The sequence below is a fragment of the Globicephala melas genome, chromosome 8 (assembly GCF_963455315.2).
Source record: "Globicephala melas chromosome 8, mGloMel1.2, whole genome shotgun sequence".
In the NCBI taxonomy this organism is placed as follows: Eukaryota; Metazoa; Chordata; class Mammalia; order Artiodactyla; family Delphinidae; genus Globicephala; species Globicephala melas.
The window spans coordinates 75,985,828-76,011,869 of NC_083321.1; the positions used below are offsets into that span (position 1 = coordinate 75,985,828).

General features: G+C 35.7%; 1 protein-coding gene across 2 annotated transcripts in view; it reads right to left on the bottom strand.

Moving 5' to 3' along the window:
- Positions 1–26,042, bottom strand: part of PGR (progesterone receptor) — a 98,457-nt gene that overhangs the window by 24,863 nt on the left and 47,552 nt on the right. Inside the window, exon 4 of one of the 2 annotated variants that reach the window (XM_030883706.3) lies at positions 3,234–3,539. The exons of the other annotated variant lie outside the window; for it this stretch is intronic. Coding sequence (XP_030739566.1) covers positions 3,234–3,539 — 306 coding nt within the window. The remainder of the gene's footprint in view (positions 1–3,233; positions 3,540–26,042) is intronic. 2 annotated transcript variants of the gene reach the window in all.

Consider the following 26,042-nt stretch of genomic DNA (forward strand, 5'->3'; position numbering starts at 1 on the left):
AACATTACCCACTGAAATTATAGCTAAATGTCAATGGGAAATCATTCATGTATAGGTACAATATGTCAGAGGCAATGTATCCTAAGAGACCGCTTGTAAATGTACTGTCATGAGGCTGAAGTATCTTGCAAGTCTCCATTAAATAGAAACAAAGATATCTCTGAAATACTATGGGAACAATGTTAAATACAATGCAATTATTGTAACAGGTCCAAGATAAAAGAAAAGCATAGACAAAGGTGAAATGAGAATCCCTGACCAGGCAACATAAATCCTCTCAGGGACCTGCAGATACATGCCTTGAGGCCCTCATGCATGCTGTCACCTTGGTAATGATTATCATTCTGCAGCTGATCTTTTTTTCTCCGGAGAAATTTTTAATATTATCTTTTTTCTTGGCAAAGTTAAAGGGCATTGGTTTATTTGGATAAACACATATAATCTACAAGTTTTATTTCTTGAGCAAACACTTATTATATACAGTATTTTAACTTCAAATCCCTACAGGTCTGCTATTCAAATGAGCTTAACCAGAGAACATATGATCCTGTGAAGAAGTGTTGTCCCTGTTTAGTTTAGGACCATGATTCCTTTCACCCAGATCTTCAAGGCAGATTTTTCTCCTTTTATGCCTCAGAGGGCCTGAAATCTGATCATAAGCTGACTTCCCAACTACACTTTCCTATTGTGAAAGAATTACCTGATCTACCTACATGTTTTCCTAGCAGCATCTTTCTTTTTCACTGTAAATAAGTAAACTGACTTCTAATAAGCTTCATTTAACCAAGACCATCTTTCACAGACCAGTAACATGTGAGTGAATGGATAAAACAAGTTCCTCTTATGTACAAAACTGATGACCAGATGCTAGGATGTGCTGCACCAAAATGCATTCACACCATGCACTCAGCCTTCTGGCTTCTCTTTCTAACACCACTGTTTAATTGTTAAGTCTTGCACACAGGAAGTATGCAATAGACACTTACTGAGTGAATCAAGTAAATAAAACGGTACTCTGATTTAAAGTCAACTGACAGCTTTTGAGTAGCTAATGGTATACCAGATTACTTTATATATATATATGTGTCCTTCAGAGTCCTTTCACAGAGGTTAATATAGTCACTCTAGTTCACTGATTATTTTAATCATTCATTCGAGTTATTCCCAGAATTCAGACCATGAAAATATGGTTTGAAAGACCATGGGCCACACTATACTTTAATAATCCTAATGTTTCCCTTATTATACAGTTAGTGAAAACAGTACATGTAATACTGGTGATGCCATCATTCTTGTTTACTTACACACAAATTACATTTTGTAACATTAAAAATGTTGCCACCAAATACAATGTAAAAATTTTCTCTCACTCTTTTTGAGGGTGTGTGGGGATCAAAAATCTAGAGAGATAATAGTGTTTCAATTTAAGAAGCTCACTTAGCTCTTCCCCAAAATGAATAAATTATTGTTGGAATTATGACTGGTTATTTTCTAACTTTGCCAATGACAGTAGAATCTTTTTAAACAATAGAGAACGTACAAAATGCAAACAAAAGAAATATGAACTATATCAACAAACATCAAAGAAATAACCTTTTCCAAATCATAGAAAAACAGAAAAGTTTAAACACATAAACACTCTCTCTCTCTCTCTCTCTATATATATATATATATATATATATATATATATTTTTTTTTTTTTTGCAGTACACGGGCCTCTCACTGTTGTGGCCTCTCGTGTTGCGGAGCACAGGCTCCAGACACCCAGGCTCAGCAGCCATGGCTCATGGGCCCAGCCGCTCCGCGGCATGTGGGATCTTCCCAGACTGGGACACGAACCCGTGTCCCCTGCATCGGCAGTGGACTCTCAACCACTGCGCCACCAGGGAAGAACCAAACACTCATATTTTTAAATAGAAAATGTTTGCCAATGTTATTGTAACATTTTAATTTAATAAAGGTCTATCAAATTTGATAACCACTTTACAGTAACTTAAAAAAAAAACATTCAGAACTTTTCTAGTGGAAAAAAATATTACCTGTCCAAGGCTTTTCAGCAAGAATGAAGCTAATAGGAACCTGGGCACTGTGATTTTTGATTTTACTTTATCTTCACTAGAATAGTGAATCTAATTAACTTTTCTCAACATGTGTTTTTTAAAAGATTCAACAAACAGGAATCTATTTTTCTTTCTGTCTCATGTAACCTTGAATTTTCAATAACAATTCATCTATAGTATTTCAAACCTTTCAGGTAGAATAATAACTGAGAAATAATATTAAGGCAAATTGGGAAATGAATTCTTTTAAAAAGACTATTAAATTTACTTGGAGACTAAAATGGCATATTATGTTTAATTCTTGATCAGATATTGGAAAAATAAACTGGTCTAAAGGAGTATAAGGATATTATTGGTGTGAAGAGAAAGTAACTTTGGAAAAGGACACAAAGATCAAAAATGTTCTATTTCTAATTATGGGATTAATGCCTCCACAAGTAATTACTACCCATGTATTCTCTTGGCTTTGCACTCTAAGATTTAGCCAGGTGAGAACTGCACCCCTGTAAACTCTTTCAACTGCTTGGCTCCTGTGGAGCTGTGCTGAGAGAGCAAAAGTAGCTTATAAATAAAATGACTGAAATCCTTTCATGATGATATAAGCCAAATTCTCACTGTCTAGGTAAAATTCGAGAAAATAGTGACTGGAGGTTTTTCTATGTCCAAATTATTTGTTTATGTTTAGGAATTTTATTTCTTAATTGACTTTAGATACTCTGCTATACTCAATACTATTTTGATTTGTTATATGAATAGGTACATTCAGTTTTATTTTCAACCATGTGAGGTTGGTTAAATTAGGATTTGGAATGAAGTAGGCACTTCTAAGAAGATGGTCAGTTTGTCTTTTTTCTGAACTACTATATTATCTATGGTTTAACATATTGATTTATGCTAATCCGTAACTATTTCATTATGTAAGTCTTGATTCATCAACAAGACTCAAAATGTTATCTATGTCTTTTGTATTTCCATAGCACACAGTAGGGTCCTAGACAAGTAACATATAATATAGAGTCCTAGATAAATATTTTGAACTGCTGAAACACATACTAAAACACCCTGTTTACACTATATTTAATTTATTGCACAGACTGTTTTATTTAACCACCCACTAGTAAAAAGCCATAGTAAAGTTTTTATTACATGCTATTATATACAAATAATTATTACCTGGCAGTAACTTAGACCACTTGACTACTGAAAGAAGTTGTCTCTCGCCTAGCTGATTCAGACTTGTCAGCAAAGAACTGGAGGTATCAGGTTTGGTGTTGTCGTGTCCTGCATAGACCACATCTGGTTCAATGCTCATGAGCAAGTTGATCAGTGGGGGGACCAACTGTAAGTCTTGATTTGGTGAAAAAGTGATTCTCTGGCTTAGGGCTTGGCTTTCATTTGGAATGCCCACCGGCTGTGAGAGAGCAACGGCATCTAGTGCTCTCATAACTCTAACTTTATTGAACTTTTTAAACTTTCGACCTACGGAGAAGAAAAAAGAAAGGAAGGTAATATAAATACATAGAAACTAAATATTCCAGCAGAGAATGATTTTTCTTAAAATTATAGCATTATAGGCTTTGGCATCTATCTGATAAAATGAGATACAATAAGTAAAAATGTTAGGTCTCAGACTTGGATTAAAGAATTAATTACACCAGCGTTCACTGGGCTGATGGGTGTGGGTAATTACACCAGTATCCCATGCAAGGTTATGGAGCTTCACAGTAACATGTAGAAAAGACAAATGGCTTTTAGCAGAAACCAAGTTCAGTGTTGGTCAATATTCTGACAGGACTGCCTTCCCAAAGTTAATGCTACAGACTACATAATTAAAACATAATGTTTAGTAGATGTTGAATCTCCTTTTGAGTTTTATTCTTTTAAGAATCTGTTAAAAGATATGCATATACATATGCAAACCCCACAAAATCTTGTGCACAATTTCAGCAGACTCATGATCATTTGAAATTCCTTGAAATCAATACATGGACTATTATGAGATATAAGGACCCAAAGTTAAGAATCTAATTTCTAAATTAAGGGAGGAGAGAGTCTACATCTTGTGCTGGTCAGGCCACATTGGTATTTCTGGACAATTTCTAGAATTTCTATTTTGCTGAATTGTCGTGTGTTAGGAAGAAAAACAGTCTGACACAGGGAGATGAGTAGAAATCTGCCCCATGAGGACTGGTTGAAGGAGACCAAGATGTAAAACTGGGCCACTGCTGGTTCCCAGGTGCCTTGGGGTGATCAGAGGGCAGGCTGGACTACAGCTCCCACCTGCTGTATGACAGGCAAGGGCTACGTAACAGTATCAAGTGTCTGTGCTGTTTAAGCCAGGAAAAAAGGCTAAGGAAGGCTTGATAATGGTTTGCAATCATCTGAGCAGAGGCTGCAGTTTGCTGTATCTATCTAATCCTTGTTCTGGCTCATAGACATGTTTTGTTTGGCTCACAATTCTTTCCAGAGTTATGAAAGCATCTCTGAATTAGCTGGGTGGCGACAATCTGTTAAAGCCAAGCTACAGCTTCTGCTTTTGAATGGGGCACAGATACTCCAACACGTCCCGGTTCCTACCACAAACTGGTAGTAGGCCATTGGTCAATTTTCTTAAATCAGGTCACTCTGCCCAATTAAGTTACCTGCCTGGTCTCTGCAAGCATCTGCCTTTGTGATTTCTGAGCTCAAGTATTGTCATAAAGAAAAAGGATTACACTTGTTCTATAAACCACCCCCCTCCAAAGTTGTGTTAGAATGGATAGGTGACAGAGAAACAAATGCCATGGGGTCAATATATAGAAAGCATCCAGAAATGTTTAAGGAGATGTTTCAAACAAGTTTCCTGGGGAAGGAATGAGTTATCAGAGGGAAGGGAAGTAATATTTGTGGAGTATCTACTATATGCCAGGAATTTTATATGTGTATCATTTATGCCTCACAACAAGTAGGTATTATTAATTCCATTTGTAAATTGGGAAAATGAAGAGTCAAGAAGATGGCATGCCCAATGTTAGAGTGATAGAGCTTGGGTTATGTGGACTCCGAAGTCCAAACTTTTTCTCACACAATCTCTCTGGCATTTCAGGCAGAGACTTCATGGTCATTTGGTGGGATTCTGGAAAAGAGGTCTAGGCAAGAGATTGTGGGAAAGAGCACAAAAGTTGATTCCTTCCAATCCTAAAATACTGTGGTTAGCAGAAAATAAGACATACATCCTATCAGCCCCTTCCCTCCCCAATAATAACTCCAAAATGGTTTTCTTTTTCATTTACTTTAACCCCTTTTCTCTTTTTTATGCCCTTTCAGTTCTGGTTTTATCAGGATTTGATTACACTATGAAACCATGGATTCTTACTGAAAACTAAAGCAAATGTTTTACATTTTGTTCAGTGTAAAAAGTCTTACACCAAAAATAAATTCCAATTTCCTAACATGCTGATTATATATAATGCAGTTTGAATTAATATAGAAATGTTCACATTTCTGCTTGTGATCCAGTCTTTTCATGAGTCCCAGTGAAAAAAAGGGGAACATGTGATAAAAGCAAAGTTGAAGGATGAATTACAATTGAACTAGATCATTTACATATCTATCTTATGTAATTTAACTTGCAGCTCAAGGGTTTGAAATAAACACTAGCATTTCCATTTTAAAGATGAGGAATAGGTTTATAGAAGCTAAGTAATTGGCCAAGTTTATAGAGATAATAAATGCCAAAGCAGAGATATTAATCAAGGGTTAATTTATTTTATTCTTTCTTTTACTTACTCATAAAACACTGATTGAGTGGTTTCATGTACCAGGCACCGTTTAAGGTCCTGAAACTACAGCTCTGAGTAATCAGACAAGGTATCTGCTTTCATGGGACTTATATTCTGGTGGGAAGATAGAGAGGTCCCGCAAACAAATAAAGAGTAAGATAATACCACACGATAGTATGCACTATGAGTGAAACGTGTAATGTAACAGAGAGTGACTTGAGGGAACAGGACATTAAATAGAACGGTCAGGGAAAGACTATGGTCTTTCCACTAGACCACACTGCTGCCCCTTCACATAGGCTTTATTTCTCTAAATCTGCAGGCTAATGACTCTTCTGGAGCTAATCAAGCAGTGTATGTCAAGGGAGAACTTTGCACACCAGGAGAATTAACTTAAAGAATTGAATAAATGTAAAGTATTATTAAGAGATGTTTTCCTAAAGTGTTAAATTGTTACAATCTTGCCACCTCTACCCTCCACCCCTACAATGAATATGTTTGGTCTTCCCAAAATAAATCTTAAGAGATGTAATAACTCTTCCATTTATCTACAGCTTATGAACATGTGGCATGTGGGAAAAATGAACTTTGGGTTGGTCATATCTGGGTATGAATCCTATCATTTAGAAGCATTATATCTGGGGTGGATTATTTTATTTATCCAAGTATCAGTTTACTCACCTATTAAACATGGCATTTACCTCACAGTATCACCATTAGCCTAGGTAAAATAATGTGTAAAAGTATGTGGTGCTTGGCATATAGCAGACACTCACTAATGTTAGCTGTGACTTCAGAAAGAATTGAGAGAGGAAGGGAAACTATAACTTCATTTAGTTTGCATTTTCTGATATTAAAAATGTCCCTAATCACCTCTTTTCTCCTCCCTCCAAAACCCAAGCAAACAAACAAACGACAAAGGCTTCTATGGTCAAATATGTTTAAGCAATGCTGTATTAGAAAAGTTAAAGTGATATCCTTACCTTACTTAGTACTGTATCTCAGAACCTTCAATACGTTGTATGGATTATGGATCTCTAAGAGAATAATATTAATATATAGTGTTTCCCAAGTATATCTGTCTTTTTCACTTGATGAAAAACCTGCTAGTATCTCATGAGATTAACAGTTTGGAAAACACTACTTTAGAATATTTTTCTCTATGAGGTTTGCATTTGAGATCAAGCCTATGATTTGGACCTCATTAGTTCCATTGTCAAGCAATGCAGTCACTGATTTTTCTCTTAGCAAGTTAAATAAAATAACTAGCTGTTATTAAAAATAGTTAACCTTAGCTCCTCTTGACATTATATAAAATAGGAACTGTAAAGACACATGTACATCTGCACCAATCTTAATTTTAAATTGCCTTTGTTTCATCATAGAGTAAAATATAAAAAGTATTGTTTTCCTTTAATTCTACCACAACTGGCAACTTTAAGTTAAGGTCCAGAGCCCCAAAGAGGATGAAATTAGATTAAAATTTAGATATATAATTTTTGTAACCACATACACATTTGTAGATACAAATCAGAGTCCCCAAGGGAAGATAATGTTAAGAGAAGAAGAGGGTTAATGAAAAAGTTCCCCTGTTCTTGACAGTGATCGTCAGAGAAGATACCACCTCTTTGTCAGCTTTGTATATTCTCTCCAGTGTCCGGCAGTGCCTCAATAAATCTCTGCTGAATGAATGAAAGAATACATTATTATGTCTTTCTGTAGTTATTCTCTATTGCTGCATTTGTTTCCTTCAGAGCACACAGCCTCCTCCTCTGCTAGGCTAATTGACCCATGAGGATAGGGGCCAGGTCTCTTTTATTTACCAATGTAGATCTGAAGCTTTCCAAACCATCTATCATACAGTGGACTACTAATAAATATTTGTTCAGCTATTGAAGTTATTATTTTGACTTAACCTAGATCTTGAAAAAGGAATATCACAGGAAGAGTACTAAAAAGATAATGTGAACAGCAATGTGATTTTTTTTTTTGATTTGCTGGATTTTATATAAGGTTAGTCTTTCAAAGAAATGATTCCTAGTCTTCATGTATAAAAATCACTATTAAATAATATAACAAATCTATAGAATTTTATATAATTGTTGATTGATTAACTAGATAATGGCAAAAAAGTACTCAGAATTCAGTAAAAATTTAGAATGACTCTGTATTGCAATGTTACTCATGTACTTCTGAAAAATAACAGTACTTGGTGGTTTGGTAACCTAAGTAGAAACTAGGTGTGTGGGCCCAGTAACCACCTCCCACCCACTATTCTCCCACCCCACTGCATCTATCTTCAGAAGCTTTCATTGTTTTGTGGGAAGGAGGGAAGACAGGTTCAAATGCTAGGGATGGGCATGGGGGTATAAGAAAGAAGAGGGGGAGAAGGACTTAATAGTGTCTTTCATTCAATCTGATGGACATCATTTTGAGGATGGAATCAGATGCAGAGGAACTGATTTTTTGAGGCTTAGGAAAAGAGGAGATCCATCTGGAGAACACTTTCTTTGTAATCAATGTATAATATTGGTACCCCTATACTCTGCTTCCCTCCTGTTACAACGCATGAACTGCGTATGCTCTTACCATTTCAGCACTAAATCTTATTCCTTCTCACCTACTCAATGATTTTTCTCTGAAATCGTCTGCCCTCTTGTCTGCATGATAGTCCCTCTTATGCACAATCCATCCCATGAAGAGAAATTACTCTCTCTACTTCCTCTCCTCCCATTCTCCCTTGAACCCATTCCAGTCAGGTTTTTCTACTACTCCCTACTCCAATAAAATTGTTCTTGGCAAGGGCACCAATGATTTCCACTGGTCAAAATACAATGGTCAATACTCAGTACTTATCTTAATCAAACCATCAGTGGTACTTGACACAGTTCATCATTTCCTTCATCTATTCTCTTGGCTTCCACATAACTCACTTTTGTGGCCACTCCTTTAGTCTCTCAGGCTTGCTTTTTACATCTTCTTGACTTCTAGGTCTTGGAGTTCCAGAGCTCAGTCCTCAGACTTCTCTTAGATAGCTACACTCTCTTTATAGGTGTTAGCATCTACTCTTATATTTTTAATGTCACATAGATATGGAATGATTACAAATTTATAACTCCTGCCTCAACTTTTTCTGGGAACTCTAGACTTAACTATCTAATTGTCTATTCAGTATCTCCACTTGTATGTCTAATAACACCCTCCAAAACTTAATATGTTTAAAATAAAACGTTGATACACTTGCCCCAGAACTGCAGCTTCCATTTTTTAACTCCATTTACACACTTGCTCTGGACAAAAACTCTGCTGTCATCCTTGATACTTCACTTATTCTCTCACTTCATATCCAATTCATCAGCAAATCCTGGTGGATGCCATGAAATTATAACCCCAATCCAATCATTTCTCCCCATTTCCACTCTTCCACCATAATTTAAGCCACCATCATCAGAGCTGTATTATTGCTACATGGGCTGGTTGATTTCCCAGCTTTCCTCCTTGTACTTCCACAGTCTATCCACTACCCAGCTGAGTGAGACTTTAAAAACTACAGATTATTTTACTCCTGGCTCAAGACTCTCAGTGACCAGTCAGCCTACTTAGAATGAAGTCCAAATTCTTTATCAAGCTCTATAAGGCCCAACATAATCTTGCACAGACAGTCTCTCTTACAGTCTCCCCAGCTCCATCCATACTGATGCCCACGTTCTTGGAACTTGTTGAATATGTTCCTACCTCAGGTCTTTACCCTGTTTCCCTTGCCTGAAATTATCTTTTCCTAAATATTTGCAAGATTTGTTCTTCATTTCACTTCAGTTTATGCCCAAATACCACTTTATCACATAGGCTGTTCTTTCTCATCCTATAATTAGATATTTGTAACATATATACCCAGAATACACAAAGAATTCCTATAAATCAGAAAGAAAAGACATGAACAGACATTTTATAGAGGTAGAAAAATAGAAATAGGCAAGAAAAATACAATTGATCTCATTAGTAACCAGAGAAATGCAAATTAAGACCACCATGAAATACAACCTATCCAGAATGGCAAAGACACACAAAAAGGAACTTTCATACAGAGTTGATATGGGGTGTGAACTGGTAAAATTACTTTGAAAACAATTTGGCATTATCTAGTAAAGCCAAGATGAACATATATTATAATCAGGGCATACCTTAACTACAGAAGCTCTTGCACATGAACACCAGGAGACATGTGCAAGAATGTTTATAGCTAAACTGTATGTAGTAGCCTTCAAAGTCGAAACAAACAAGAATATTGTTAAGGGACACATAGAAAATCAGAAAACCTACAGAATTATACAAGGGAATGGAGGACCCTAAATTCAAGCTAGAAGTTTCCTGGAAAAACTGAAAGAATATGACATTCAAACAACATGCAAAGAAAGGATAAAGTATTGCATAATTATTCTTACAGTATATATGACTGAATCTGAATGGATGATGTTCCTATGAGTAGGAATTTATCAGACAAGTGTTAAGAAAGGTTCTTGAGAGAGAAGAGACATATTAGAAATGACAGCTTAAATATAGCCTAATAATAAAAATTTATTTTAGCAAAAAACTGGAGAGGAGAGGGAAAACAGTTTCTGAACTTCTTTAGTATGTGTTAATAAAATAATTGGTGAAATGATCAGTCATAGTTACTGTTTAATTCTGATATAATAAAAGAGGAATATAGATTTAATTATGACATCAGGATGGGAATGTAAGCACTAGCAAAATGGAAAAGCAGAGTAAAACTTCCAATTTAACAAGGAGGACTGAATGGGGAAAGTGAAATGAAAAGAAATATGACCAAGCCAGCAAAGTAAGAAAAGGGAAAAGAGGTAATAATGAGGAAGTATCACACACACTGAACAGAACATGTGTTGGAAGAAATAAAAATTTTATATATTGATTATATCAACAAATATTAATGGACTAAATTTCCCTGTTGACATCAAAGAAGGTCAGCTTGGGTTGCAAAATTCTGTTTGTAGTTTTTACAAGAAACACAATGAAAACATAGGAAAATAAGCGGAAAATTAAAAGATGAGAAAGGTGAAGCAGGAAAATACAAAATGTGGCAAGCAGAAGTAAAAATGTAATAACAGATAAAACAGAATTCAAGTCCAAAGATATTAAAATGAGACAAAGTAGGGATATTAAGAAAGGATAAAAGGTACTCTGCCCTCAAAGATGATATAAGTATATGCCTTTAATAGCAAACAATATACTAGTCAAATAATTAAAACAGAAAAATCCTCAAAAAAGAAAAACTTGATAAAAACACAAAGTGGGAATACCCATATATTTCTTTCAAATTTTGTATGTAAATAGGATAATTAATAAGCACAGATATAGAGAATTTAAAAATAAAATATATACAAGGAATCCTTAATAAGTTGTTAAAAAATGAAAGCTTACTATATTCTTAAATATCATTAAAAATTAAATATTATCATTAAAAATATCAAAATTAACTAATTAACTTGGCACTTCACACTTTTCTAATTAAGTTCTTGATCAAAGAGGAAATTAATGTAAAAGTTATTAATTGTCTAGACATTAACAAAAAGAAGACAACACTTCAAATCAAAACCCATGGGGACTTCCCTGGTGGTCCAGTGGTTGAGAATCTGTCTTGCCATGCAGGGGACGCTGCATTCGATCCCTTGTCGGAGAACTAATGCCACATGCCACAGGGCAACTAAGCCCACATGCCACAACTAGACAGCCTGCATGCTGCAACTACAGAGCCCAAGTGCTCTGGAGCCCACATGCCACAACTAGAGAGAAGCTCGTGCACCACAAAGAAGCAAAGAGCCCGCGCGCCACAGTGAAAAATCCTGCATGCCGTAACTAAGACATGACACAGCCAATAAATAAATAAATATTAAAAAAAAACATGGAATGCAGTCAAATATAAAAAATATACACATAGGAGTATATAATTTTGTTGTGGAAAAAGACGGAAAGCAAATGAGCTAAATAAGCATTCAGTTAAGACATTAATAATAAAGAAAAGGTCAAGTAAACCATAAATAAAAGGAGAAAAATGTATCATACGATGTATCATAAAGGAGATATAATTACATATACTAAAATAATTAGAAGAATAAGAAAAAAATATTAAGTGCAACTCTCCTGAAATAAATTTGATAATTCAGGTAATGGAGAGTTTTATGGTAGAATATAAATTACCAAAATTGGCTCTGATACCAGTTTCACAGCCCAAGTCTTATCTTCTTTATCAACAAAAAATTTCTGATACCATCTTAAAGTAGAGGAAAAACTCAAAACCTTCCCTGTAGATTTTATGAAGCAACCTTAACCTTAAAGACATCATATTAGAAATAAAGATTAAACTGAATTATGATTATATAGCTAAAAATTCTAAATAAGCCATCAGCAAGTTGAATTCTGCAGAATTAAAAACAGAACCCTATACTATGTCTCAATAGAGCTTGTTCTAAGAAAAGGTTGGTTAAACATTGAATATATACCACGATAATTCATCATATCAGATCAAAGGGGGAAAAATCACATGATTTTTATCAGTAGATGATAAAAAGGCTATGAAAGGCAGAACAATAGCTCCTCAAAGATGTCCAGGTTATAATCTCAGGAACCTGTAAATATGTTACATTGGATATCAAAGGAAAGTTAAACTTGCAGATGGAATTAAAGTTGCTAATCAGCTGACATTACACATAAGAGTATCCTGGATTACCGTGGTGGGCCTAATGGAATCACAAGGGTACTTGTGGAAAGAGGGAAGCAGAAGATTCAGATTAAGAGAAATGGCATATTGACAAAGACTTGACTGTTGTTCACTTTGAACATTGATGGGAACTATCAACCAAAGAATTTGGGTAGCCTCTAAAGCTGGAAAATGCCAGGATATGGATTTTCCCCTGGAGCCTCCAAACGGATGCAGTCCTGCTGACACCTTGATTTTAGTCCATTGGGACCCATTTCAGATTTTTGACTTCCAGAATTGTAAGATAATAAATTTGTGTTGTTTTAAGCCACTAAATTTGTGTAATTTGTTACAGCAGCAATAGGAAACTAATGTAAAGGCTTTTTGTTAATTCCTCAGTCAGGAATTCCCTGGCGGTCCAGTGGTCAGGAATACCTGCTTCCACTGCAGGGGGCACAGGTTCTATCCCTGGTCAGGGAACTAAGATCCTGCAAGCCACATTAGGAGTCATCATTACTTTAACAAACCTCAAAGTAAAATAAAGAGATAAACATATAAAGACTATTTATCAAAACCCAACAGCAAATATTATATTAATAATGAAATACTTTATTTTCAGATAAAATGACTATATATCTAGAAAACTCAAAGAATTACTAATAACCTATCAACGTATTAAGATAATTTAGTTACATGGCTAGAAAGAGCATAAGTTTATAAAAATCACTAGATTTACCACTTCTAATAATTACCACTTGAAAAATAGAAGCTATTCTACCACAACATATATGAAAGTTATAAAATACTCAAGAATATGTTGAAGAAAAGCATGGGACCTGTATTAAAACTGTAAGATGCTGTCACAGAACACAAAACAAAAATTTGAATTAAGGAAAAGCATATGTTCCTGAATTGGAAACCTTAAAGTGTCAATCCTGCTCAAATTAATACATAATTTTTATACTGTTTCAATCAGAATCCAATGTTTTTTGGAATTAGAAGTGATAGTTTTATTGTTCATTGAGAAGAATAAATGTGTGTTAGAGTAGCCAAGAGAATTTTGTTAAAAGAGCAACTGTGATTTTAATATATGCCATGCTATGTATTAAAATTTATAATAATACTACCATAACCCAAACATGATATTAAACCAAACTATTGAATTATTAATAGTTTCTTGGAATGGATATATGGATCAACAGAATAGAATGCAGAACTCAGAAACATTTACAAAATCCATGTAGTACACCTTAATGTATGTTAAAAGTGGTGGGTGAGAGGCACTTCACTTGGCACACATGAAGGCTACAGGGAAAGCAAAGAACATAAGTCCTTAAGTCCATTTTCATAATAGAAAGGTAAAAGGACTGCATGGAATAAGGACCACATGGTCCTTATTCCAACTGAATAAGGACCATGTGGTCACACCAACTACTTTTACCCCATGACCTGGACTTCTAAATTTGAAGACCAGACAAGAGGAAGAGGAGAGAGAAGTAATGGAAAACTGGGAATTATTTTGGAGTTACTGATTGTATTTGACTGAGCAGAGACAAATGTGCACTTACCATAACATCTTCAAACCTGCTTCCCTGTTTTATTTTTCTTCTTTACATTTATCATCTTCTATCAGGCTACAGTATTTTATGTTATATAATTATTTTGGTAATTACCTCTGTCCTCAACAAAAACGTAAGCTCCTTGATGACAGCACAGTCCCTTGTATATAGAAATACTCAATCATTCTGTTGAATAAGTTAATAATTGCACAGCAACAAAAAAACTTGTTTGCCACAAAGGCTTGAACAATAATCTGGCTTTCTGCAATATTACTTCCACTTCTTGAATAACAGGAATAAATCTAAGTGGAATTTCCCTTCAGTAAAAGACATAATCTAGTGCAGAAGGTCTAGTATATTTCATAGTAGAATGTCTGGGTCACAAATGCCTGCAAACCAGCTGTGTACACCTTTCAAAGTTACATTTATGTCCCCAACCACTGTTTCCCTCTTTCCATACCAAATCAAATAGCTGAGATTTCATGTCTTCTAGCTCAAATTATAAAGGGAAAATCAAACAAGGAAGGAAGTTGAGGGGAACCAGCTAACAATTACTAAGTCCAATAGCAGGCCAAGATAGAATTATATAGACTTAAATGTGTAGTAAGTAGTAGGCATATTGTACAGAATTTAAGCAAAAATATTTTTAGAAATGATAAAAAGGGAATGTAAAATTAAAAATCAGACGAATACAAATTAGAGTAAGAATTGTTGTAGGAAATGGCCTGAAGCAATCCTTTTAACTGTATTTCAAAGATAAAGTGGCATCTAAGTTTCAAGAAATCAAAGAAGAGAAACACAACATTAAATAAAAGATAAAATAAATTACAAAAAAGAATAAGATAAAATGGGAGGTGGCAGAGAAAAAAATTTTTAAATAAAGAAAATTAATATACAAAAATATGTTGCATTTCTACACACTAACAATAAACTATCAGAAACAGAAATTAAGGAAACAATCCGATTTACCATAGCATCAAAAAGAATAAAATACCTAGGAATAAACCTACCTAAGGAAGTAAAATACCTGTACTCAGAAAACTATAAAACACTGATGAATGAAATTGATGATGACACAAACAGATGGAAAGATATACCATGTTCTTGGGTTAGAAGCATTAATATTGTTAAAAGGACCATACTACCCAAGGTACTCTACAGATTCAATGCAATTCCTATCAAAATGCCAATGGCATTTTTCACAGAACTAGAAGATATTTTAAAAATTTGTATGGAAACACAAAAGAACCCAAATAGCCAAAACAATCTTGAGAAAGAACAGAGCTGGAAGAATCATGCTCCCTGAGTTTAGACTATACTACAAATCTACAATAATCAAAACAGCATGGTACTGGCACAAAAATAGACACAGAGATCAATGGAATAGAATAGAGAGCCCAGAAATAAACCCACGCACTTTGGTCAGTTAATCTATGACAAAGGAGGCAAGAATATACAATGGAGAAAAGACACTCTCTTCAATAAGTGGTGCTGGGAAAACTGGACACCTACATCTAAAAGAATTAAATTAGAACATTCTCTAACACCATATACAAAAATAAACTCAAAATGGATTAAAGACCTAAATGTTAGACCAGAAACCCTAAAACTCATGAGAAAACATAGGCAGAACACTCTTGAACAAAAATCATAGCAATATTTTTTGGATCTGTCTCCTAAAGCAAAGGAAATAAAAGCAAAAATAAACAAATGGGACCTAATTAAACTTAAAAGCTTTTGCATGGCAAAGGAAACCATAAACAAAATGAAAAGACGACCAACTGAATAGGAGAAAATATGTGCAAATGATTTGACTGATAAGGGGTTAATATCCAACATATATAAACAGCTCATACAACTCATCATCAAAAACAAACAACCCCATTAAAAAATGGGCAGAATAACTGAATAGACATTTTTCCAAAGAGGAAACACAAATGTACAATAGGCACATAAAAAGATGCTCAACATCGCTAATCATTGTAGTAATACAAATCAAAACCACAATGAGGTATCATCTCAAATCTGTCAGAATGGCTATCAACAAACAGAACACAAGTAACAAATTCTGGCAAGGATGTGGAGAAAAGGGAACCCTTGTACACTGTTGGTGGGGATGTAAATTGGCGCAGCCACTGTGGAAAACAGTATGAACTTCTCTCAAATAACTAAAAATAGAACTACCATATGACCGAGCAATTCCACTCCTGAGTATATATCTGAAAAAAACCCCAACAAAACACTAATTTGAAAGGATACTTGCACCCCAATGTTCATAGCAGCATTATTTATAATTGCCAAGATATGAAAGCAACTTAAGTGCCCATCAACAAATGAATGGATAAAAAAGATGTGGTATATATATATAATGGAATATTACTCAGCCATAAAAAATGAAATATTGCCATTTGCAGCAACATGCATGGACTTGGAGGGTATCATGCTAAATGAAATAAGTCAGAGAAAGACAAATACTGTATGATATCACTTATATGTGGAATCTAAAAAATACAACAAACTAGTGAATATGACAAAAAAGAAGCTGACTCACAGGTATGGAGAACAAACTGGTGGTTACCAGTAGGGAGAGGAAAAGGTGGAGGAGCAACATAGGGGTAGGAGATTAAGAGGTACAAACTAGCATGTATAAAATAAACTATAAGAGATTCAAGATGGCGAAAGAGAAGAGGACATGGAGTTCATCTCTCTCCACGGATGCATCAAGAATACACCTATAGATGCAACAGTTCTCACAGAACACCGGCTGAACACTAGCAGAAGACCTTGGACACCAGAAAGGACTATAAAGATCCCTGCATAACTGGGTAGGATGGAAAAAAGAAGGGAGAAGGAGGGGGAGAGGAAGCGGGATGGGACCTGCACCCAGGGCCAGGGGAACTGAAGCAGAGAAGAGATTCCCGAATTCTGGGAAGCCCCCTCTCTGAAGGGGAAATCGATTGGGACAGAAGGGAAGCATATGAGGCTTTTGGAAGAGGGTGAAGCAGCCAATCTGTGGCAGATGGGACAGAGTGAGAAATATACAGATGGTCCGTACCATGGCCCTATGTGCCCCAGACTGAGATGTGTGTTCACAGGCATGCAAGGGGGCTGGGAGCTGGAGTGTGGGTATTAGAGAACAGGCCTGGAGCAAGAACTACTGTTGGCTGTGGGGAGATGGGCTGAGGGGATGGGAGGGAGGAAATCCGCATCAGGGAATGTCTATGGAGGAAGACTGGACTGCCATGGAAGCAGGGCACTACTGCTGAGTCACAAGCAAGGGGAGGAACGACTATTGTAACCTCTCTCTCCCACACGCTGGCGCCAGCTGCTGAGCAATAAAAAAAGCCCCCACATAGCTGGCCATCATGCGTCGGATGCAAGGCAATAAAAAAAAAAAAGCATGGTCAGGGCTGGCCCTCAAGTGCTCTATGCTGGGCACCAGAAAAGGCCCTCACTTGGGCGATACCTCTTGCACCTGTGGCCACCGGCTTCCCTGCACATTTGGTCCTTCAGGGGCTCCCGTGATCCAAGCATCAAACCACCTCTGCTCCCTGTCCTCACTGAGACAGACCCAAGAGCTCTAAGGCAGCCTCAGGACCAGACTCCTGTGGGTGGACCACACGCAGAGGTGGGAATAAAACCAAAGCGGAGCTCCAGGGATGGGGCGACTATGGAAGAAGATTGAAAAACTTTCCATCAGCTATACAAGCTTCAGATTAAATCCTCATGATCAGATAGATAGACCCTGAGTCTATGGAATATCTGAGCAGACAATGAGAGTTCCCACAAATGAAAACGGTCTAGCTCTGGCAGCTGTGGACTTTGGGGGCAAGCACACGCAAGAATTGGGCCAGATCAGAGTCTAAGTGATGCCCACAGGGCCCACAGCAGGTCCAGAGACCAGCCCAGAGGCAGAGGAGGGCCTCTTGGGGAGGCAGAGGTCGGCTGTGGCTCACGATGTGTGCAAGGACACTTACAGTGGAGACTCCAGGGAAACATAATTATTACTATTAATTTTATTATGTTTTGATTCATTCTGTTGTTGGTTCTAGATTTTTTTCTTTGTTTTTTTTAAATTTGTTTGTTAGTTGTTTTAGTATTTTTTATTTAGTCTTTTATGACCTCCGTGTTTTGTACCATATTTTTAATTTTTTTGATATATTTCTATATTTACTTTGCTTTTTTGTTGTTCTGTGTTCTTTTCCCTTATTTTTTCTTCTTCTTTTTCTTTAATATATTTTTTATTTTTCTTATGTTTCCATTTCTACTTTGCTTTTCTGTTGTCCTGTGTTTTTTCCCTTTTTAATTTGTTTTATTATTTTTTTTTCTTTAATCATGTTTATTGGCTTGTTCTATTTCCTTGCTTTATTCTTCAGTTGGCACTTTGCTTTGGTTTGTTTTTAGGTTATGTGTTTTTGTTAGTTTTAATTAGTTTTTGTTAGATTTGTTAGTTTTGTTTGATTTGGTTTTTGAGTTCTTCTACTTCTCTTGCTTTCTGTTTTATTTGGTTTGGTTTTTGTTTCTCTTACGTGTGTGTTTCCTTATTTTTGTTTTTATTTGATTTTGTTTTTACCATTTCTTTGGGGTTTTATTTATTTTTTCTTTAATATATTTTCTATTGTATTATTTTAATTTCTATTTCTATGTTGCTTTTCTGTTGTTCTGTCTTCCTTCCCCTTACTCTTTTCTGTTTTTCTTTATATTTCTTATCATTTTTGTTGGTTTGCTTTCTTTGCTTCATTCTCCACTTGGCGCTCTGCTTTGGTTTTTTGTTTTTTGTTTTTATGTTTTTGTCAGTTTTCTTTTTAATTGTTTGATTTCATTCTTGGGTTCTTTTGCTTGTCTGGTTGTTCTCTTGCCTTTCTATTTATTTGGTTCTGTTTTCATTTCTTTTGTGTGCATGTGTATTTCCTTGCTCTTGTTTTTGTTTGCTTGATTTTACTTTTTACCATTTGTCTGGGGTTTTGTTAGTCTTTTCTTTCCTTTTAATCCCCTTTATTGCTGGGATGAGAGACTTCTGGGGTCTTGGTTCCTCGACCAGAAGTTGGGCCTGAGGTTCTGGGGTGGGAGCACCAAGTCCAGGACTCTGGGCCACTAGAGAATTCCTAGCCCCAGTGAAGATTAATCACCAAAAGCTCTCACAGAGGCCTCTATCTGAATCCAAGACCGAGCTCCACCCAACTGCCAGCAGCTCCCAGCACTGGATGCCTTACATGAAACAACAAACAAGACAGGGACACAAACCCATCCAATAGCACACAGACTACCTAAAGTCAGACTAAGCTCACAGACACCCCAAAACATACCACCTGACATAGCCCTGCTTATCAGAGGGCACAAACTCAGCTCCACCCACCAGAATGCAGGCACCAGTCTCTTCCATCAGAAAGCCTACACAAGCCACTGAACCAACCTCACCACCAGGGGCAGAGAACAGAAGCAAGAGGAACTACAACCCTGCAGCCTAAAGAAAGGAGACCTCAAGTGCTGTAAATTAGTCAAAATGAGAAGACAGAGAAATATCTTGCAGGCAAAGGAGCAAGATAAAAACCCACAAGATCAAATAAATGAAGAGTAAATAGGCCAACTACCTGAAAAAGAATTCAGAGTAATGATAGTAAACATGATCCAAAATCTCAATAATAGAATAAATACTAGAAACATTTAACAAGGACCGAGAAGAACTAAAGAGCAAACAAACAGTAATGAACGACAAAATAACTGAAATGAAAAATATTCTAGAAGGAATCAATAGCAGAATAACTGAGGCAGAAGAACGGATAGGTAAGTTGGAAGATAGAATGGTGGAAATAACTGCAGCAGAGCAGAATAAAGAAAAAAGGATGAAAAGAATGGAGGACAGTCTCAGAGACCTCCGGGACAACATTAAGTGCACCAACGTTCAACTTACAGGGGTGCCAGAAAAAGAAGAAAAAAAGAAAGGGTCTGATAAACTATTTGAAGAGATTATAGTTGAAAACTTCCCCAACATGGGAAAGGAAATAGTCAATCTAGTCCAGTAAGAGCAGAGAGCCCCATACAGGATAAACCCAAGGAGAAACATGCTGAGACAGATATTAGTCAAACTAACAAAAATTAAACAGAAAGAAAAAAATATTAAAAGCAGCAAGGGAAAAGAAACAAATAACATACAAGGGAATCCCCATAATGTTAACAGCTGATCTTTAAGCAGAAACTCTATAGGCAAGAAGGGAGTGGTAAGATATATTTAAAGTGATGAAAGGGAAAAAACTACAACCAAGATTACTCTACCCAGCAAGGATCTCATTCAGATTTGACAGAGAAATCAAAAGCTTTAGAGACAAGCAAAAGTTAAGAGAATTCAGCACCACCAAACCAGCTTTACAACAAATGCTAAAGGGACTTCTCTAGGCAGGAAACACAAGAGAAGGAAAAGACCTACAAAAAGAAACCTAAAACAATTAAGAAAATGGTAATAGGAACATACATATCGATAATAACCTTGAATGTAGACAGATTAAATGCCCCAACCAAAAGACATAGACTGGCTGAATGCATAAAAAACAAGACCTGTATATATGCTGTCTACAAGAGACCCACTTCAGACCTAGGAACACATACAGACTGAAAGTGAGGGGATGGAAAAAGATATTCCATACAAATGGAAATCAAAAGAAAGCTGGAGGAACAATACTCATATCAGATAAAATAGACTAGAATAAAGACTACTACAAGAGACAAGGAAGGACACTATATAATGATCAAGGGATCAATCCAAGAAGAAGGTATAACAATTGTAAATATCTGTGCACCCAACATAAGAGAACCTCAATACATAAGGCAAATACTAACAGCCATAAAAGGAGAAATTGACAATAACACAAAAATAGGAGGAGACTTTAACACCCCACTTACACCAATGGACAGATCCCCCAAACAGAAAATAAATAAGGAAAACAAATTTTAAATGACACATTAGACCAGATGGACCTAACTGATATTTATAAGATATTCCATCCAAAAACAACAGAATACACTTTCTTATCAAATGCACATGGAACATTCTTCAGGATAGATCACATCTTGGGTCACAAATCAAGCCTCAGTAAATTTAAGAAAATTGAAAACATATCATGCATCTTTTCTGACTACAATGCTATGAGACTAGATATCGATTACAGGAGAAAAAATTGTAAAGAAAACAAACACATGGAGGCTAAAATATACATTACTAAACAACCAAGAGATCACTGAAGAAATCAAAGAGGAAATCAAAAAATACCTAGAAAAAAATGACAATGAATATATGACCCAAAACCTACAGGATGCAGCAAAAGCAGTTCTAAGAGGGAAGTTTATAGCAATACAATCCTACCTCAAGAAACAAGAAAAATCTTGAATAAACAACCTAACCTTACACCTAAAGCAATTAGAAAAAGAAGAACAAAAAAACCCCAAAGTTAGCAGAAGGAAAGAAATCATAAAGATCAGATCAGAAAGAAATGAAAAAAAAAAATGAAGGAAATAATAGCAAAGATCAATAAAACTAAAAGCTGGTTCTTTGAGAAGATAAACAAAATTGATAAACTGTTAGCCAGACTCATCAGGAGAAAAAGGGAGAAGACTCAAATCAACAGAATTAGAAATGAAAAAGGAGAAGTAACAACTGACACGGCAGAAAAACAAAGGATCAAACAGACTACTACAAGCAACTCTATGCCAATAAAATGGACAACCTGGAAGAAATGGACAAATTCTTAGAAAAGTACAACCTTCCAAGACTGAACCAGTAAGAAATAGATAATATGAACAGACCAATCACAGGCACCGAAATTGAAACTGATAAAAAATCTTCCAACAAACAAAAGCCCAGGGCCAGATGGCTTCACAGGGAAATTCTATCGAACATTTACATAAGAGCTAACACCTACCTTCTCAAATGCTTCCAAAATATAGCAGAGGGAGGAATACTCCAAATGCATTCCACCAGGCCACCATCACCCTGATACCAAAACCAGACAAAGTTGTCACAAAGAAAACTGCTGGCCAATATCACTGATGAACATAGATGCAAAAATCCTCAACAAAATACTAGCAAACAGAATCCAACAGTACATTAAAAGGATCATACACCATGATCAAGTGGAGTTTATCGCAGGAATGCAAGGATTCTTCAATATACAAAAATCAATCAATGTGATACACCATATTATCAAACTGAAGAATAAAAACCAAATGATAATCTCAAGAGATGCAGAAAAATCTTTCGGCAAAACTCAACACCCATTTATGATAAAAACTCTACAGAAAGTGGGCATAGAGGGAACCTACCTCAACATAATAAAATCCATATATGATAAACCCACAGCCAACATCATTCTCAATGGTGAAAAACTGAAACAATTTCCTCTAAGATCAGGAACAAGACAAGGGTTCCTACTCTCACCACTATCATTCAACGTAGTTTTGGAAGTTTTAGCTATGGCAATCAGAGCAGTAAAAGAAATAAAAGAAATCCAAATTGGAAAAGAAGAAGTAAAACTGTCACTGTTTGCAGAGGACGTAATACTATACATAGAAAATCCTAAGGATGCCATCAGAAAACTACTAGAGTTAATCAATGAATTTTGTAAAGTAGCAGGATACAAAATTAATGCACAGAAATCTCTTGCATTCCTACACACTAATAATGAACAATCTGAAAGAGAAATTAAGGAGATAGTCCCATTTACCACTGCAACAAAAAGAATAAAATACCCAGGAATAAACCTACATAAGGAGGAAATGACTTGTATGCAGAAAACTGTAAGACACTGATGAAAGAAATCAAAGATGCTACAAACAGATGGAGAGATATACCATGTTCTTGGATTGGAAGAATCATCATTGTGAAAATGACTATACTACCCAAAGCAATCTACAGATTCAATGCAATCCCTATCAAATTACCAATGGCATTTTTCATAGAAGTAGAACAAAAAATTTTACAATTTGTATGGAAACACAAAAAAACCGAATAGCCAAAGCAATCTTGAGAAAGAAAAATGAGCTGGAGGAATCAGACTCCCTGACTTCAGACTATACTACAAAGCTACAGTAATCAAGATAGTATGGTACTGGCACAAAAACAGAAATATAGATTAATGGAACAGGATAGAAAGCCCAGAGATAAACCCACGCACATATGGTGACCTAATCTTTGATAAAGGAGGCAAGAATATACAATGGAGAAAAGACATCCTCTTCAATAACTGGTGATTGGAAAACCAGACAGCTACATATACAAGAATGAAATTAGAACACTTCCCAACACCATACACAAAAATAAACTCAAAATGGATTAAAGACCTAAATGTAAGGCCAGACACTATAAAACTCTTAGAGGAAAACATAGGCAGAATACTCTATGACATAAATCACAGCAAGATCCTTTTTGATGCACCTCCTAGAGTAATGGAAATAAAAACAAAAATAAACAAATGAGACCTAATGAAACTCAAAAGTTTTTGCACAGCAAAGGAAACCATAAACAAGACAAAAAGACAACCCTCAGAATGGTAGAAAACATTTGTAAATGAAGCAACTGACAAAGGATTAATCACCAAAATATACAAGCAGCTCATGCAGCTCAATATCAAAAAAAAAAAAACCAACCCAATCCAAAAATGGGCGGAAGACATAAACAGACATTTCTCCAAAGAAGAAGTACTGATTGCCAACAAACACATGAAAAGATGCTCAACATCACTAATGATTAGAGAAATGCAAATCAAAACCACAATGAGGTATCTCCTCACACTGGTCAGAATGGCCATCATCAAAAAATCTAGAAACAATAAATGCTGGAGAGGGTGTGGAGAAAAGGGAACCCTCTTGCACTGTTGGTGGGAATGTAAACTGATACAGCCACTATGGAGAACACTATGGAGGTTCCTTAAAAAAATAAAAATAGAACTACCATATGACCCAGCAATCCCACTACTAGGCATACACCCTGAGAAAACCACAATTCAAAAAGAGATATGTACCACAATGTTCATTGCAACTCTATTTACAATAGCCAGAACATGGAAGCAACCCAAATGTCCATCGACGGATGAATGGATAATGAAGTTGTGGCATATATATACAATGGAGTATTACTCAGCCATAAAAAGAAACAAAACTGAGTTATTTGTAATGAGGTGGATGGACATAGACTATGTCATACAGAGTGAAGTAAGTCAGAAAGAGAAAAACAAATACTGTATGCTAACACACATATATGCAATTTATAAAAAACAGTACAGATGAACCTAGTGGCAGGGCAGGAATAAAGATGCAGATGTCAAGAATGGATTTGAGGACACAGTGGGGGAAGGGGAAGCTGGCACGAAGTGAGAGAGTAGCATTGACATATGTACACTATCAGATGTAAAATGGATGGCTAGTGTGAAGCTGCTGCATAGCACAGGGAGATCAGCTCAATGCTTTATGATGACCTAGAGGGGTGGGATAGGGAGGGTGGGAAGGAGGCTCAAGAGGGAGGGTATATGGGGATATATGTATACATAGCTGATTCACTTTGTTGTACAGCAGAAAATAACACAACATTGTAAAACTATTATACTCCAATAAAGATATTTAAAAAAACTATAAGGATATATTGCACAACATGGGTAATATAGCCAATTTTTATATTAACTGTAAATGGAGTATAAGCTTTAAAAATTGTGAATAACTACACTGTACACCTGTAACTTACATAGTATGGTACATCAACTATACTTAGATTACAAAAAAATTAAAAAAAATAAAGTCATTGTAGATTTTAAAACCTTATCAGAAGAATAAGAAAGGAGAACTGCCAGTGTAAACACTAAACCATGGACATGAAGTTTGGACTGACATTTTGAGAAAAATTGTCAAATGAAGTTTAAAAGGATTAAAGTGTGAGTAAAGAAAAGAAGATTGGTGTGGACGACAGAAAAAACAGAGAGCCAACATACAGATTATTATTAGGGACGATGAAAAAGAGAAAGAAGACATGAAACAGAAAAAAGTATTTGAAAGTAATATTAAGAGAATACTTTGCTAACATATAAGAAAACTTGAATTTTCAGATCAAAAGGGGCTTACTTTGTTTCAAGAAAATTAATAGATTAAGCGAGGGCTAAATCTTGATGAAGTTACTGAAAATCAAGGATTAAGAAACACATTCAGGCAAAAGAAGCAGGTCTCAACAAAGGACAATAAATTGGAATGTCAGATTTATTTTCAGTTAAATTAGAAGCCTACAGACAATGGCATTATATGTCCAGGAATGGGATTGATGGATCACCTAGTGGCTTTAAGTTTTTTAAAAAACCTCCATACTGTTTTCCATAGTGACTGTACCAATTTACATTCCAGCCAACAGAGTAAGAGGGTTCCCTTTCCTCCACACCCTCTCTAGCATTTATTATTTGTAGACTTTTTGATGATAGCCTTCTGACCAGTATGAGGTGATATCTCTTTGTGGCTCTGATGTGCATTTCTCTAATAATTAGCAATGTTGAGCATCTTTTTATGTGCTTGTTGGCTATCGTGGAGAAATGTCTATTTAGGTCTTCGGCCCATTTTCCAATTGGATTGTTTTTTTTGATATTGAGTTATATGAGCTGCTTGTATATTTTGGATATTAAGCTCTTGTCAGAAGATAAAAACCCTAATCTGAAAACAATCCATGCACCCCAATGTTCATACCAGCACTATTTACAACAGCCAAAACATGGAAGCAGACTAAATGTCCTTCAACAGATGAATGGATAAAGAAGATGTGGTTTATATATATATATATATATATACACACAATGGAATACTACTCAGCCCTAAAAAGAATGAAATATTGCCATTTGCAGCAATGTGGATGGACCTAGAGAATATCATACTAATTGAAGTAAGTCGGAGAAAGACAAATATTATATGATATCACTTAAATGTGGAATCT